At 36.5% G+C, this 17,013-nt stretch overlaps 2 protein-coding genes across 3 annotated transcripts; one reads left to right on the top strand and one right to left on the bottom strand.

Moving 5' to 3' along the window:
* The first annotated feature begins 5,425 nt into the window (after window positions 1–5,425).
* LOC109210529 lies at window positions 5,426–8,477 on the top strand. Its single transcript, XM_019373954.1, has 4 exons — window positions 5,426–5,725; window positions 5,831–5,969; window positions 7,019–7,506; window positions 7,683–8,477. Exons 1-4 carry the CDS (start codon window positions 5,426–5,428, stop codon window positions 8,475–8,477), a joined length of 1,722 nt encoding a protein of 573 aa, XP_019229499.1.
* Window positions 8,478–10,912: 2,435 nt separating this feature from the next.
* LOC109210530 (G-type lectin S-receptor-like serine/threonine-protein kinase At4g27290) lies at window positions 10,913–16,355 on the bottom strand. Of its 2 annotated transcripts, XM_019373956.1 has the most exons (9): window positions 15,937–16,355; window positions 15,395–15,742; window positions 14,837–15,311; window positions 13,943–14,083; window positions 13,627–13,790; window positions 12,614–12,821; window positions 11,844–12,081; window positions 11,585–11,735; window positions 10,913–11,476 (listed from the first exon to the last, which is right to left on the bottom strand). In XM_019373956.1, exons 1-9 carry the CDS (start codon window positions 15,994–15,996, stop codon window positions 11,171–11,173), a joined length of 2,091 nt encoding a protein of 696 aa, XP_019229501.1. In that variant the 5' UTR covers window positions 15,997–16,355; the 3' UTR covers window positions 10,913–11,170. The 2 variants fall into 2 exon arrangements, with proteins under 2 accessions (XP_019229501.1, XP_019229500.1); XM_019373955.1 differs by having other exon boundaries at window positions 15,395–16,355.
* Window positions 16,356–17,013: the final 658 nt, after the last annotated feature.

Here is a 17,013-nt window from a genome sequence, read left to right as displayed (position 1 = left end):
TCTATGAATCACAGGGTTCCACTTATTAATTGTATATAGTCGAAATCGGAGAGCTCGATTTTGAGGACTTAACGGTACCCCGGGCTCGAGTTCGGGCATCACGAAGTAAATACCATACCTGATTGGAAAATGCATACCTCGAGGGAGCAAATCGGAGACCCGTCAAGATCTACCACGAAGACAGTACAATTTCGATAACACTCAAGAATGAGCGGGAATTTCTCAAGGACACGTGGGTCAGGGTATAAATTAAGGGATAAGATTTGTACGAAATAGCACAAGTCCGTACTAGGTTGTTATACAGTTATACCAATAGAATTCTTTACCATAATTGGAAATGTACCATATTAGGATTTTCCCCTTCTATATAAAGGGGACCCCAATCTTTGTAAAAGGCATCTACACAGCAATAGAATATTCTACTCTGCTTTTCGCGTTTACTGTGCTGCACAATTGTTCTTCGGCTTTATTGTTCTTACTTTATTGTTCATACTTTATTGGCTCTTAACTCACCTCGAGGCCCCCGAGATATTCGAGCTCGAGATCCCCGTTGCTCTAACAACACCGGTTTGGTTAATCAATTCTTCTTACTTAAACCTAATATTATTTGTATCTTCACTAGTATTGGAATAAATCACATATCTTTAAAATCACAAATCATCTTTAATATTTACTCACATTTTTCGAGGTAAACATAAATCACTTATCATATATATACGACATTGTCATTTTCAACAGTGGAAACAGGAAATCAGTCAAACTCATCTTGAAACAATTGAGAGCATATGAAAAGGCTTCTGGGAAAAAAGTTAACAAAGACAAAAGCTTCTTCCTTACAGATACAAATACTTGTGCATATAGAATCACCAGGCTGAGGGAATGTATTGGGTTTATGGAGAAGAACTTCCCTTTCACTTACTTGAGGTGTCCTATATATGTGGGAAGGAAGAAGATATCTTACTTTCATAACATGGTTACCAAAGTAGTCAAGAGACTCCGTGGATAGCTAGGTAAGATGCTAACTTATGGAGGCAGATTTGTGCTAATTAAAAGTGTGTTGCAGTTAATTCCTACATATACTCTCAGTGCAATCAACCCCCCAAAAACTACTTTGAACTTATTAGAAAGATATTTTGCCAGGTTTTATTGGGGAACCAATAGGGACAAGGGCAAATATCACTGCAGCTCTTGGAAGAACCTGTCTTCCAAAAGATGAAGGTGGTATAGGCATTATAAGCATTAATGATATATCCTCTATCTTAGCTATTAAGAGATGGTGGAGATTGAGAACTCAAGATTCTCTGTGGGCAGAGTTTATGAAAGTAAAATATTGTCAAAATGTACATCCAGTAGCTAAGATTGTAACTTCAAATTGCTCACAGGCGTGGAGACATCTTTTGAAGGTAAGGGATAATGCCGAGACGAATATGATATGGAAAATTAATAGTGGAGGTTGTGTTTTTGGTGGGATAACTGGTCCGAGAGTGGTGCTATAGCCAGAATGGTCTCAAGCTCTACTAGAAGTTCCAAGGTCAAAGTGAAGTATTACGTTAGGGATGAAGCATGGAATCTGGACAAACTGAGAAGCATTATGCCTGAACAACTAGTACAACAGATTAACAACATTGGCATATGACATTCTAATAAAGAGGACTATGTAATCTGGAATGCAACTGAAGATGGCCAGTTCACTAACAAGTCTGCTTGGAAAAGCATTAGAGCCTCTAAACAGAAATCTCTTGAACTAAGCAAGGTACGGCATAATTCTATTCATTTTAAAATATCTTTCTTGATCTGGAGGTTGTATAAAAAGAAATTACCTTTTGATGAGATAATAGCAAAAATTGGGAACCAATTGGTTTCTAGATGCACTTGTTGTTAGAGACCAAAATGTGAAACCATCCATCATGCTTTTGTTGAGGGAGAAGTTACTAGTCATACTTGGAGGATATTTGGAGCTCCACAGGGAATTAGGCACCAAAACTTGCCTATAAGAAGAGTTTTTAATGAATGGGGGGATGTTAAGCCTATGAATAATGTCCACAAAATGGTTTAACAAGTTGCTCCAATATGCGTATGTTGGGAAATTTGGAAAAATTGGACTGCTTGTAAATTTGGAGATCAAAAGAAAATGACATTCTCAAAAATAGATTTACAAGTTCACTGGAGTATTAAAGCTGCCTTGTATATTGCATTCCTAAAATGCAAAATAGAAGGTACTTGGTTACAAATTTTTGATATCATTGAAAGACTGAACTTATAGTTCTATGGAGGCAAGTGACGTGGAGCAAACCCGATGCAGAGAATCAAAATCAATACAGATGGTAGTTTCTTGAGTGAGAACGGTGAAGCAGGAATTAGCGGCACTGTTAGAGATAATACAGGAGAGCTAATTATGGCTTTCTCTGTCACAACTCAATGTTTTTCTAACAATCAAGCCGGAGCATTTACAGCATTTTATGGTGTTAGATGGTGCAACCAAAATGGGTATACAAGATATGACCTGGAAATGGATTATTTAGTCATTGCAAACATGATTAGAAATGGAGACACCAACAATCTAAAACTAAGGAAGATGACTAGAGAAATTGTGCATATGACTGAAATTGCAAATGTACAAATTTTACATTGTTTCAGGGAAGCCAATCAAGTGGTCGATTACTTGGCTAAGTTAGCCTCGTCGAGTGGAAATAGTACTTTGTATACCTCTTTTAATCAACTTGCTAAAGAGGCAAAGGGACCATTTCAATTAGATAGATGGCAATTTTCCAGCATTAGAAGAAGATATGACAAGGCTAATTTTTTTGTTAGTTGATTTTGTATATACTTTTGTAATGAAAGAGTATAAGTATAGATGTGACTCTTCCTTTCTTTTGTGTTGGAGGTTAGGTCCATGTCCCCCTCTAGCTTTGTACTTTTTTAGTATATATTGACATGGTAGAGGTCAAGCCAAACCCACCATAACCAAAGGCACCCTGCCGGAGGTTAATGGCTTAATAAAAAATAAAGAAATAACCACTAGTGAAATTAAACCTATAAAATGAAGTTATTAAATGGAATGTAAGGATAGCAATTTTAGCCTAAACCATTTGACCTGCCCAAGGTTGGTCTGGTTATTGACCCGCCCGTTTGTTGAACTTAACCCATTTCGCCTAACTCATCGCAGCTCATTTAAAGTTGAGCTGATTTTTAGCCCAAATTGATTAATGGTTAAATTTGATAAAATATCTTAAAAAATAATTCTTTTTTGTTTGATATATTATATATGACCATAACAAAAAAAAAAGTCTTATTTGATAGTTAAGCATTCATAAGAAAATAACATACATTAATTAAAACTTGATAAAGTTAGGCTACGACTCAAGTTTTAGCACATCTTGATCCATCCCTTCTTAGCCTAAGTAATTTTTTTTGGAGTAATTTATGCAAAATACACATAGAGCTTAAAATAATTGCCCTTCTCTACCCATTTGAAAATTATTTATAATATATACCTACCATGTTAAAACTAATTACCTAACCTACCTACCTAGCTGTCTAATTTTTTTTTACTCATTTGGCTTAGCTTTGCTTGATTTGGCTTGGCTTGGCTTGAATTGGCAATTTGGTAGCTTAGTCATTTGGCTGGGTTAAAAAAAATGAGTAAGGAAAAAAGGCATGGGTAAGGGCGGGTAACTATTTTTCATGGGATGAGTATTTGCTAAGCTTTCCCTAACTTCTGGGCGTGTTAATGACCTCCTATTTATTGACTTAGCCTATTTTAATCTGCTCAAAATTAGTCCAACTCGCCCATTTGACACCCATCATGGAATGCATTCATTGTCTCTTCAAAGTTAAAATAGAAATGTAATTGGTGGTATGCATTTTACCTGTTTATAAGGATATGGAATCGTCTGCGTATGACTTATGTTATGATTAGATGTACTGCAAACAGAACAAGCAAAACAATCTATATAGAAATTTTTGCTAACCTGCTGGACTTAGGGGTCATTTGGTAGGATAGAAATAGTGAAAATAATGTATGCATTATCTTTTCATATTACTAATCCCTTGTTTGATACACTTTTTCAATCTATGTATTACTAATGCAAGCATTACTTGTACAACCTATTTGGTATTATCCTATGTATAACTAATACATAGCAAACAATGGAATAAGCACACGCAAACGATGGTATTAGCAATACCAAGACTATTAATGAATGCATTAGCATGGTTAAAGATAAAATTATCCTTAAAGTCCCTTAAAGCTAAATAATATGGAGGGCATTTTTGTAAACAACTAATTTTCTTAAAAAAATTATGCAATGCATTTTAATTTTTAATACACCATATCAAACAGTGGATAATAACTAATGCTTGCATTACTAACCATGCATTATTAATCACTGCATCACTAATACACCTTATTCAACACTATTCTTATACACCCTACCAAATGACCCCTGAATTTATAGAATACAAACGGAACAACTTAAAACTTTAGCTCCTCGGATTAAATTGTGTAGAACCAATATTTGTTTTCACTCTTTCGCTTGAGAAGCGGGTAGCAATATTTATAAACCTCCTTGAAAAAGGACGACATTTAAAGGGTGTCCCTAAAAGGGTCTATTTGTGCGATTTTACCATAGAGAAGAGAAAGAAATATTGTCGGTGACTTTTCACCGGACCCAGGTTGTGTCTCAGAATGAAGAAGAAGAAGAGGTGCTAGGGTTTTCTTCTCAATGCCTATGCTTAAATGAGGTAAATGTCCACTAAATAGAGATATATGGGTAAAGGAAGCTATTGGGCATCAAGGATGTTATTGGGCCACCACCAGATCTCTATTATTTGCCCACATGGGCTGTACATATATTTTTAAGAAGTTTCTAGAATAGCCTAATTATGTATTCTTCTTTTTCATTTACACACGTGGATAACAATTAATAGAAACTAGTTCAGTTTTTTAATGGGTTTGAACGAGTCATACACTAGTGTTAGGGGTAATATCGTGATGATGCATCCACCACCTAACATTGATAGAGCATATTACCTACTTTTGCAAGAAGAAAGGCAGAGGGGAATACAGAGTATGGGTCAATATCCTAGTGAATCTAGTTCTTTTGTTGTTCCAACACAAAGGCCTAACCAAGCTCAAGGAACAACCACAAATTTTACAATGATTACTGGTGGTTATAATTTCAGAAACAACCAAGAAAATAGGAGGAATCTCAATTGTAACTATTGTAAAAAGAAAGGACACCCGATTAACAAATGATATAAACTTCATGGCTATCCACAGAATTTTAAGCCAGATTTCAAACAAAGAAGATTTCAGAATCCTATTCAAGGGAATGTTGTTGTGACAGATGAAGGTTATGGGCAAGTTCAGGCAAATGATACAGAGGCAATAATTGGTATAAAGTAGGAATAATAATCACAGTTAATGGAATTGCTTCAACAAGTTAAAATTGGTCATCAAGCTACAGCAAGTCCTGAAGTCAATGTGAATGCTAACTGTGTCGGTACATGCTTGCCTATTCTTCCCTACTCACATAGTAATTCTAAGAGTCATATTTGGATCCTTGACTCTGGTGCTTCAGAACACATGACATTTGACTCTACTATCATAGTTAATATCAAACCACTACTCAACCCTGTTAATGTTAACCTGCCTAATTCACAAAGGGTAAAAGTTACTCTAGCAGAACAAGAACCCATACATCCAGATTTGACCCTACACAGAGTGCTTTATGTCCCAAATTTTAAATCCAATCTCATTTCAGTTAACAAATTATGCAGTCAATTCAAAGTCCTTCTTACCTTTGCTGAAACTTGTTGTTTGATGCAGAGCCTTTCTTTGAGGAGGCCTCTAGTCCTTTGTGATGTCAAAGCTGGATTCTATCTTTTTCATTCAATTCATCATTCTGCTGATTCTCTGCATCAACATCAGAATGTTACATTTACACAAAATTCCTTTCAAACTTATTGTAATTCACAAACTATGTCTAATTATGTTAGTTCTGGTAACAATTTGTGGTATATAAGGCTGGGACATTTACCCATTTCTACCATGAGATACATTTCTTTTTTACCATAAAATGTTATTTGTAAAGAAGATATTCCTTGTTCCATTTGCCGTATGGCTAGACAACACATATTACCTTTTTCTGCTAGTAACAGTTCTACTTCTCATATTTTTGAACTCATTCATATTGATACCTGGGGTCCTTATAAAATACCTACCTATAATAGTTTTAAGTATTTCCTTACAATTATTGTTGATTTTAGTAGGGGTACTTGGACCTATTTGTTGAGCACCAAGAGTAATGCTTTCATTGTCCTAAAGTCTTTCATATCTATGATAGAAAGACAATTTGAAGTCAAGGTCAAGAAAATCAGGTCTGATAATGCCTTCGAATTAGGTATTAGTATTGCAGCCATAGCCTATTTCTCTTCAAAAGGAATTCTTCACCAAACCACTTGTGTTGGTACTCCTCAACAAAATGATATTGTTGAAAGAAAACACAAGAATTTGATGGAAACTTGTAGAGCCCTTCTTTTCCATTCTAGAGTATCTATTTGTTATTGGGGTGAATGTCTTCTTACTGCCACTTTCCTCATTAATAGATTTCCAACTAAACTTCTTCACTATAAATCTCCTTATGAAGTACTTTTTCACAAAGCTCCTGATTAAACTTTTCTTAGGAGTTTTGGTTGTCTGTATTTTGCCTCCACTTTGCCTTATCTTAGAGGCAAACTTGATCCCAGGGTAATTACTTGTGTTTTCCTTGGATATCGTACTGGAAAGAAAGGATACAAGTTGTTAAACCTATAGACTAGAGAAATTTTCAATTCCAGAAATGTTATTTTTCATGAGTCAGTTTTTCCTTTTACAAACTCTCACACTAACTTCTCTTCTTTCTTTCCTCCCTCTTCTAACACTGATTTCTCTATATATGTTGATTCCTCACCTGCTGCTACTCCCTCTTCTTCTATTCCTCATGTTCCATTCCCTGCTCTATCCCCTCTTACTAAGCGGCCTTCTGTCCTATTTCACCTACTGCTTCCCTTCCGTCACATCACCATAGTCTTGTTTCTAGCCCATTATCCACACCATCTTCTTCTCCTTCTGATTTTTCTACTGCTCCTACCACTTCACCTTTCACATCTGCTTCTTCTCCTAATCCTAATCATGGCCATTCACCTAATTCCAGTACTACTCATGATGTCTTGCGCAGGTCTTTAAGAGAGAACTATGCACCTGCCTATTTGTCTGACTATATTTGTGGAGCAATCCATTTAACTGATGTTTCTACATCTTGTTTCCTCTCACCTGTATCCCCTTCTATTATTTCTGCTAACCTACTCTCTACTCCTAACCAAAACCTCTTGAATTCCCTACCTCACATAAATGAGCCTTCTTGTTATTCTCAAGTAGCATTGGACCCTGGTTGGCAAGAAGCAATGGCCGAAGAGCTTGATGCCTTGAAGGCCAATGATACTTGGGAAGTTGTTCCACTACCAGTTGCAAGGAAAGCACTACCCTATAAGTAGGTCTACAAGGTCAAACTTAAATATGATGGTAGTGTGGAAAGACTCAAGGCTTCGTGGAGACACTCAAAGAGAAGGGATTGATTTTACAGAGACTTTCTCTCCTATAGTCAAAATGACCACAATTAGGTGTATTCTTGCTATTGCAGTCAAGAAAATTGGGGTCTTTATCAATTGGATGTGAACAACTCTTTTCTACATGGGATCTACACGAAGAGGTTTATATGAAATTCCCAACTGGCCTAGACCCTCCTGCTCCTAATTTGGTTTGTCGTCTCAAGAAATCTCTCTTTGGACTTTGTCAAGCTTCTAGACAATGGTATTCTCGCTTGACTGTTGCCCTTAATTTCAAAGGTTTTACTCATTCCTTAAATGACTACTCTCTTTTCTACAAGAGGAATGGTGATTTTGTCTCTTTGGTGGCTGTCTATGTGGACGATATCTTACTCACATTCAACAATATTCAAAAGCTCAATGATTTAATACATTTTCTAGATCAGGAATTTAAGATAAAGGTTTTGGGCAACTTATCTTATTTTTTGAGAATGGAAGTCCTTCGTGAGCCCTCTGGTCTGATTCTTTGTCAACGCAAGTTCACCATGGAACTCCTTACTGAATTTGATTGTCTTGGTCTATCTCCTGCTTCTTCTCCTTTGGATCCTTCTTCCAAACTCCATGCAGGGGCTGGTGCTCCTCTTTCTGACCCTTTGCTCTATCGTCGACTATTGGGGAAACTTAATTTTTTTACTCATACTCGTCCTGATATCTCTTTTGCCGTTCAGCATCTTAGCCAATTCATGCGGGATCCTCGTGAGCCTCATTTTTCTGCTACTCATCACTGTCTTCATTACCTCCTTCGTGATCCTAGTTTGGGCCTTTTCATGTCTGTTGATCCTTCTCTTGATTTGCTCGCCTTGCGTCTCCGATTGGGGTTCTTGCCGTGATAGTCGTCGTTCAGTTAGTGTTTTTTTCATCAGTTTGGGGGGTTGTCCTGTTTCATGGAAATCAAAGAAACAACCTTCCGTCTCTTTGTCTTCTATTGAGGCCGAGTACCAGTAATAAGGCGTGTTGTTGCAGAGTTAACCTAGCTCGTTCGTCTTCTCGATGATCTTTCTATCGTCTCTTCTTTACCAGTCCCACTTCACTCGGAAAGTCAGGCTGCTACTCACATCGCTAAAAATTCCGTCTTTCACGAGCATACCAAACATGTGGAACTTGACTGCCATTTCGTCCGGCAACAGTTCCAAGCTGGTCTCATATCTCTTTCTTTTCTTCCTTCTCACCACCAGCTCACTGATCTGTTCACTAAGCCCCTTTCTGGGCCTCTTCATCGTGGTTTACTAGGCAAGTTGGGTGTTCTTTCCGCCCCCTCCACGCGGTGGGGGGGGGGGGGGTGTTGCCGGTGATATTTCACCGGACCCAGGTTGAGTCTCAGAATGAAGAAGTAGAAGAAGATGTGCTAGGGTTTTCTTCTCAATGCCTATGCTCAAATGAGGTAAATGGCCACTAAATGGAGATATACGGGTAAAGGAAGCTATTGGGCATCAAGGAAGTTATTGGGCATATTAGGCCACCACCAGATCTCTCTTATTTTCCCACACGGGCTGTACATATAGTTTCAAAAAGTTTCTAAAATAGCCTAATTATGTATTCTTCTTTTCATTTACACACATGGATAACAAGAGCCGGTTAGTAGATAGTGAAATGTATATATTCCATTTCTACTTGTAACAAAAGACAGATTTCAATAGAATACAATTTTAATTTGTCTTCTACAAAATTTATCTCTCTAAAAACAACAAGAAATGACACCTACGAGAGGCCTCACATGAAATTTGGACGAAGTACAATAGAATCACAATTCTTGGTGAATCGAATTAGTTTCTTGTCAAAACACTATTTTATACGTAACTGCTTCATTTATAAAATTTATTTCAGCACTTAAAAATATTTTGGCAACACTTAAGTCTTATCAGCTATCAATTAATTTTAAAATTAAACACTCCTGGTTTGGTTCATCATAAGCATATATAATAAAATTTGCCCATCTAACACATCAGTGATCACACACAACTCTTCACAGTTCACATAATTAGAATTACGCGACAGTGGCGGGAAAATCCATAACTAAACTCCTCTTCTCTTTGCTTAAACCGTCGACCCGTCGTCGTTCTAGTCTCCATTTTCATCTAATTCTCCTGCCGTAGCCCGTATGTTCATCTTCCTTCCTAGGGTTTTTCTTATGTCATGATTTTTTTTGGAAAATCCAAGAGTTATAGTGAAGATCAGGTGCTTCTCGATACGATACGAATTTCATCTTTAATAATTAAAGTGGTGCAAACTTCTTTATTTGAAGTTGCACCCTTTTGTCTTTTTGAAAATCTCTAACAATTTCCATTTTCTTTTCCAGTTCTCCAATTATGAATTTACAGCCGGCAAAGCTTGTGGGCATGATCATAGTCAGCTGAGTCCGATCAAAATTCGGTGTTCATCTGAGTCTCAAACTGGCCAAGGCTAACGGCAGCTACCTCAAGGTACAATTAATTTCTTACATCAACTGACGGAATGCTATCAGTTCTTTCTTCAATTAACGTGAATTTTTGCTTTAACTAAAAAGGATATATAGTCTGTTCACATTCGAGAAAAGGGGTTACCTGTAACTTGTTGCTCCCTCCTTCCCGTTTTAAAGGGCCGTATATGATTGGACATGGAGTAAAAGTGCAGCTCGTTACACGAAGTATTCCGTATTCACGGAAGGTCCAATGAAGGACCGTACCTCAAGGGAGTGTGATTGTAAGCAGCCTACGCTAACGCAAATAGCAGTATCTCTGATTCCACCCGTGACCGTTGCTCAGGCTCCCCTTCATGATCGGGCATGGAGTAACTCTGATTTATAGATTATATTCGTGATAGTAAAAGCCAGAAGGAAATATTAGTAATGATTAAAAAGATAGTTTGGTTGAGAAAATATCTGATCAAAGTTTTAACTCAAATTTGATTTATTGAAAGTTGTTAGTCGTATTGAATTGGAATGAACGAACATTTTGGAACATATCAAACTACAAAGAACATCGTATAAATTGGAACAAATGGAGTACACTAGAGAAAAAAATTGATTGTAGTGATGGACAAAATCCATTGCTAAAGTACTAAACCTAAAACAATTTACCGATGGATTAAATCCGTAGATAATATCTTGTTAGTTAAGAACAGCTTTAGGGACATATGAAACATCATCTTATTCTATGAATCTTATTTTTGGTTTTGAGCTTGAACTTGATCAATGTGGCCATTCTCTTACTAATCCCACAGAGTTTTCTAATTAATTGATTGCAGCCATCAAACTTTGCTTAATGTAAATTTCACAACTCATCATATATTGGAAGTTACAAAAAAGAAAGCAAATTACTCGATCAAACAAAGCAGGCCGTAGTATTAAGTATTATAAAAATACAAATTAAACGAGATTGAGAAGTAACAGCAGATCAGCAAGCCTTCATATTTACATATGTTTGACATAGTTGAGAAACCAATAAAGCACAATCATACACTCAAATATTTTTCACCACATTTCTACAAAGAATTAAAGAAAAAATTATAACTGCAAGCTTGTTGAAAACAAGTGAACCAATGTTTTCTATCGGGCAGCTAATATTGTGATGGGGGTCTCGCTTACTGTACTCTGTGCATATTGACTAGAAGAGAATTGACCATTGGGTGCATTTCTTTCTATGTAAAAACCTGGTTGTTTAGCCTGTGGTAATACACCTTCATTGTTTAACATCAGAACCACAGAAGACATACTTGGACGATCTTCTGGACATTGTTGGACACATAATAGACCAACACAGATTGATCTTAGCACTTCAGGTGTTGAACAAGAATCACCTAGGCATTCATCAAGTAGTTCTATTGAGCTTCCTTCTTTATAGAGTTCCCATGCCTGTAAATTTTACAAGCTTATTAGCACCGACTAGCTTTGTAAGATATCCTTTTCTAGTAGATGACATAACACCAAAGTATAAGTAAAATAAAACAATTAAAAACTTACATGTCCAAGTAGATTAAGGTTATGGTCTGGATGAGAGAACCTTCTGTTGCTTTTCCCACTCACAATTTCCAACACTAAGATACCAAAGCTAAATACATCTGATTTTACTGAGTATTTCCCACGCACTGCATATTCCGGTGATAGGTACCCACTGCATAGATGTTCACAAAAGTTAGAGTTACTAATGCTGGAAAACATAGTAATATCTCATGATTCATCTTATTTTTAGATTTCGAACTAGCCTGTAAAAGGTTCTTACTATGTTCCAACAACTCGGTTTGTCATGGCTCCAATGTCATCCTCTTCACATATTTTTGCTATGCAGAAGTCGGATATCTTTGGATTCATGTCCTTGTCTAACAATATGTTGTTAGCTTTCAAGTCTCGGTGTACTATTCTCAGTAGAGAATCTTGATGCAGATACATAAGTCCTCGAGCTATACCATTGATAATGTGAAATCGCTTGGGCCAGTCTAATACCTTGCTTCGTGCATTATCTGCCAAAATAATATCGGAGCATTTATGCACTAATTAGATATAGTGGAAAGTGGTATTAAGACCTAAAGCAAAATCAGTCCTTTTCCTTTTTGAAAAATTATTACAAGAGTTTGGGCTGCCAAGTGTGTTATTATTTGGCATTTATATAGCTGGGTTCTTACTTCTCTTGTTGCACCGGTGGCGAGCCAGGATTTTCATTAAGGGGAGTCAAAATATAAAGAAACAAACTCACCAAGAAGTCAGGGGGTGTCATTATATCTATCTATCTATCTATATATATATATATATATATATATATATATATATATATATATATATTAAAAATACCGAGCTATACAGTGTAATTTTCCGGCAAAGGGGTGTCGGTTGACACCCCTTTGGTGCATGTGGCTCCACCACTGTGTTGCACGACTTTTCCTGCCTTGGGGGCTTCCAAAGTTGGAATAAGATCAGTGAAGTAGTCCTATAGGCATCAGTTCACTGAATGCAGTTATTATTCAATATGCACAATATTGGATGGAGAAGTTGTACCAAATATAAATGAATCAAGACTCCCATTTGGCAAGTACTCATAGATCAGCATTTTTTCTTCCTCTTCAATGCAACAGCCAAGTATCCTCACCAGATTCCTATGCTGAAGTTTGGAATTATATATGACTTCATTCTTGAACTCATTTTCTCCTTGTGTGGAAGTTCTAGATAGCCGCTTGACAGCTATTTCCTGTTCTTCATGTATGCCCTAAACATCATAATCTCTGCTTTTAATTTCAATATCCAATTTGATCAAAAAAGTACACAAAGTCGGTGATGCTCCCAAATCAAAAGAGACTATCAGTAACAAAATATCAGTTTTGAGTTTAGCTTATTTATTATATTTTGGTCACTAGTTTAGGTCAAATGTGCACTAACCAAGTTATGAACATGGAAAAAAATGAACAAATAAATGACTATAAGGAATGAAGGACTCTCTCTTCTTAAACAAACTATATCCTCAACACTTAAATCTGCAATTCCACTCAAAGGGTAATGGGTTACTCCTTCAGCACATTCTTGCAAATGCTACGGGCTCTTGGCTGAGTAACTAGAGCTAATTTTTAGACAGCCTTATAGAAAAACTATGAAGAGTGGTTCTTGGACACATTCTGAGAATTTTTAGATATCGCCAAGTTCATGCACCAGAAGAGCACTCCCATATCCCCACCTTTCTATCCTTAGCTTGTATAAGTCTGTTTTGGTTTCACAAAGCAATCCCTTATTTCAGTAAGCCTTTTATCACACAATATACTGAATCTTTACTCTGAAAGACCAGGAAGCAAAATATAGTGGTTCTTGGACACATTCCAAGAATTTTTGGATATGTACAAGTCCATGCACCAGAAGGAAATTCCCCCTATCCCACCTTTCTTCCCTTAGCTATTATATACGTCTCCTTTTGGTTTCACAAAGCAAAGGTTTATTTCATTAACGCCTTTTATCATACAACTCCGGTATTGAATCTAAACATCAAGCTTTACTCTGAAGGACTAGACCTTAAGTGTGTATACCTTGTAAACAGGTCCATAACCCCCCTCTCCAATCTTTCTGTCAAATGAAAAGTTATTGGTGGCCTTTACTATGGCAGATAAGTCAAACAGTGGTATTTCAAATCCTTCAGCGCAATTGCCGCTGTTGTAATCCATCTTGTAATTGCCACTGCATCCTGACCTTCCTGCCAAAAGCAAATAACATGATTTTTTTTTTTTAATAAGATAAAGCAAATCAAGTGAATTCTGTTTTACAGCAAAGACCAGACAAATATGAAACTTCTTTTCAATTCAAATTTCAGTTCCTCTATTTGGCTCCTAGGAAAGGACATCTTACCTTTCTTTTTAAGCGCTAAAGCCTTCTTCCTTCTTCTATGGTAGATCAGCAGGCTAAAGACTACCAGAATCATACCAACTGATAATGGCAGAATCCAGAAAAGTACTTTTCCTTTCTTTCCATGCGATTTTTCCAGATTGTCTGCAAGCCCATTCCAACAAACGATATAAAATAAATTTCAGTATCTCACAGAATAATTCCAGTGAATACAATTCAAGATTTGCTAAATGTTGTAGTTTTAGGGTGCCAAACAGAGTTCCTTCCTACTAGTTACTTGGGATTTATCTGAAAAAAGATTGGCTAACTGGAAGAATTATACCTTTCTTTTGGGGGACATAGTATATGTGGGGATTGAATCTAGTACATTGTTAATTAATACTCCGTGGGGAGTTGAATATTGATATTGTGTCATACAGGTTCTGCAAGTCTTTGGAGTACTGCACGCCATTTTTTATTTATTGATAATGAGTTGTATAGGTTCTGGAATCCTTTGTTTAATGCAAGTCATTTTTAAATTTTTGAATGTGCTTCATTCCAACTATAACCCTCTTTAATTTTGAGTGACTTATATTTTGATGCTACATATTAATCGCCTGTTCTTTAGAAAACTAAGTGCCTTTCAATTAGTTCCAATAAAGTTGCTGGGTATAACTAGTCAATGTGCTTATATATTCAGATTATTTCCCTCTAAAGTAGTAGCCTTTAGTTCAGTTAAATTTGTTAGTTCCTTGATATATATAGAGCAGGTAGGAATGCAGTTAATGCTACTAGATGTGTACAAGCATAGGCACAAAACTACTTTCAGGTCTGCTAGATTCAAAGTGCCTGTAACCATAAATTCCTTTACTATGTTAAGGTAATCCATGAGAAATCTTTAAGTAGCAACTAGCCAACCTGATTCAGAAGCAGCCATTCTAATGTAGATATCTTGCCCTCCATTGGGTCCCTGCCGAATGTCAAGCAGATCCTCAAACCACAATAAACATCCACTTCCTCCATCACGTATGTCAGGATTTGAGTAAGCCATACAGGAGCAATTTTTAGAGCAGATATTCTGGCATTCTTCTAGTGTCATATTCACATTGGACCACGAATTCCGGGTGTCCGGCAATTTGATATGTGGATACTTCAAAAATACGTTTCCTCGAAGACAATTTTGTTCAGTTCTCCGAACACAGCCACCTGACCAGTCTGTCTTCTTCCAAGCTTCAGTATTCTTGGGCACAAATTTGTCTAAGCATCCACATACAGGAGAATCTTGACTGTTGCAGCTACCATATGCGCCACACAACTTATACATATCACAGTTATCTGCTGGTATTAAGAGGAAAGGGACCCAACCCTGTTTTCCATCACCCCAAATCCAAACCTGTAGGACACCATTTTGAGTCAATGTCAACCTCACGATGATTGAAGATGTGAGCTTATATCCAAAATACACCTCTGTCTTACTTGAGAATACTCCAAATGTATAGAAAGGACCTTCTCTCGAGTTTTGTGTCCCACTAAAAGAGCGACCATTCCACGGTCCAGAGCAATATACGAATCTGAGCCCTTCTTCAGAAAGTTCTGAGGATAACCAGAAGGATCACAGTGGTATGTATAATCACCGGGAGTTGGATCCTCGTCGTTCTTCCATGACGACAAGTACACCTCTCGGCCAGTTACAAAGTTCCAACCAAGCTTCATTCCTGGTAATAGTGTATCAGTCGGGTGATCAAAACTCTGCCAAAGAAAATTGCCACCACCAGCTTCTTTGACTACAAGATTTCCGGAATCCAGCAACTGTGCAACGGGATTCTGCACAGATCTAGAGGTATTAGTTGACCACACAACATCGTTAGTACCATTGAGAAGGACAAGAAGTCCTGGCTCAATGACCTTAAGGATACCTGATCCACTGGTCAAAGGAGCTTCTCTGTTGGCAACCCAAACAACTGTCATAACAGATATGTTCTTGTACCACATGCCCACATATCGAAGCTTAGAATTACCTGGACTGAAGAACCCCATTTCGAAGGTTCCGCCAGATGAAGTAATATTGGCATCGCCATCTTTCAGAAAATGAGTTGTAGTTATGGTATCTGTGGCGCCATAGCTATGATGGATGGAATAGAAATACAGCAGCAAGGATATGTAAAAACTCTCTTAGTAATGCCTTCATGCGTCAAGATCCAATCAAATTTCTGTTATCTTTAATTTCTCTATGTCAATGCAGCATAGTGATGGCACTTGACTTTTTACAGACAATAGTGAATCATAGTCTTTTTATTAAGAAGAAACTGAATCAAACGTGGAAGCATTCAAAGTGTTGAAAAGACTACTTATGAAAGTATTATTTGAAAGGTGTCAAAGTTTTCAGGCTATGAAAACATTATCTTTTCAAGTAATCACAGTTATAGAGGCAGCTCAAGTCCTGGCTGCTTTGCGTTTCAGTATATATATATATATATATATATATATATATATATTTCTTATTATTTTTTTTTACAGTTAGGCATATATCTATGTTCTCACTTCTTGTCATGTAGCGCTCTTTGTGAGCAGTATCCATGTGAATGCAACATTTTCAGTCAAACATGAGGTAAATGTCTCTGCAGTTCAAATATACGGATCCAATTTCAAGTGTTACCAAAAATAATTGTGTCTTCACGGGTTGTTATAGGATCATGCTGGATAAACAAAGACTATGACTTGAATTTAAGAAATAGGAGTTTTTTTTAAAGGAGGTTAATAGTTCGTTGTTGTGAACATGAAAGTATAAGAAAAATATTTTAACAACATTTGAGTAGAAATTGAGTATACACTATAGGATCAAACACCTAACATTAACAAAAGATAGGGAATCCTTTAGGATAGTCTTATTCAACGTTACATTTCAAGGAAATATCATGGATATGTCGAGACAACTTTTTATAAAAAGATAATTTCTTTTATAAAAATATCTATAAAAGTAAATGTGTGTGTATAAAATGGTGATACATATATACATATATATACATATATATATATATATATATATATATATATATATATATATATATATATATATATATATATATATATGTATA

The sequence above is a fragment of the Nicotiana attenuata genome, unplaced genomic scaffold, assembly GCF_001879085.1.
Source record: "Nicotiana attenuata strain UT unplaced genomic scaffold, NIATTr2, whole genome shotgun sequence".
NCBI lineage: Eukaryota > Viridiplantae > Streptophyta > Magnoliopsida > Solanales > Solanaceae > Nicotiana > Nicotiana attenuata.
This window is presented reverse-complemented; position numbering and strand designations above follow the sequence as displayed.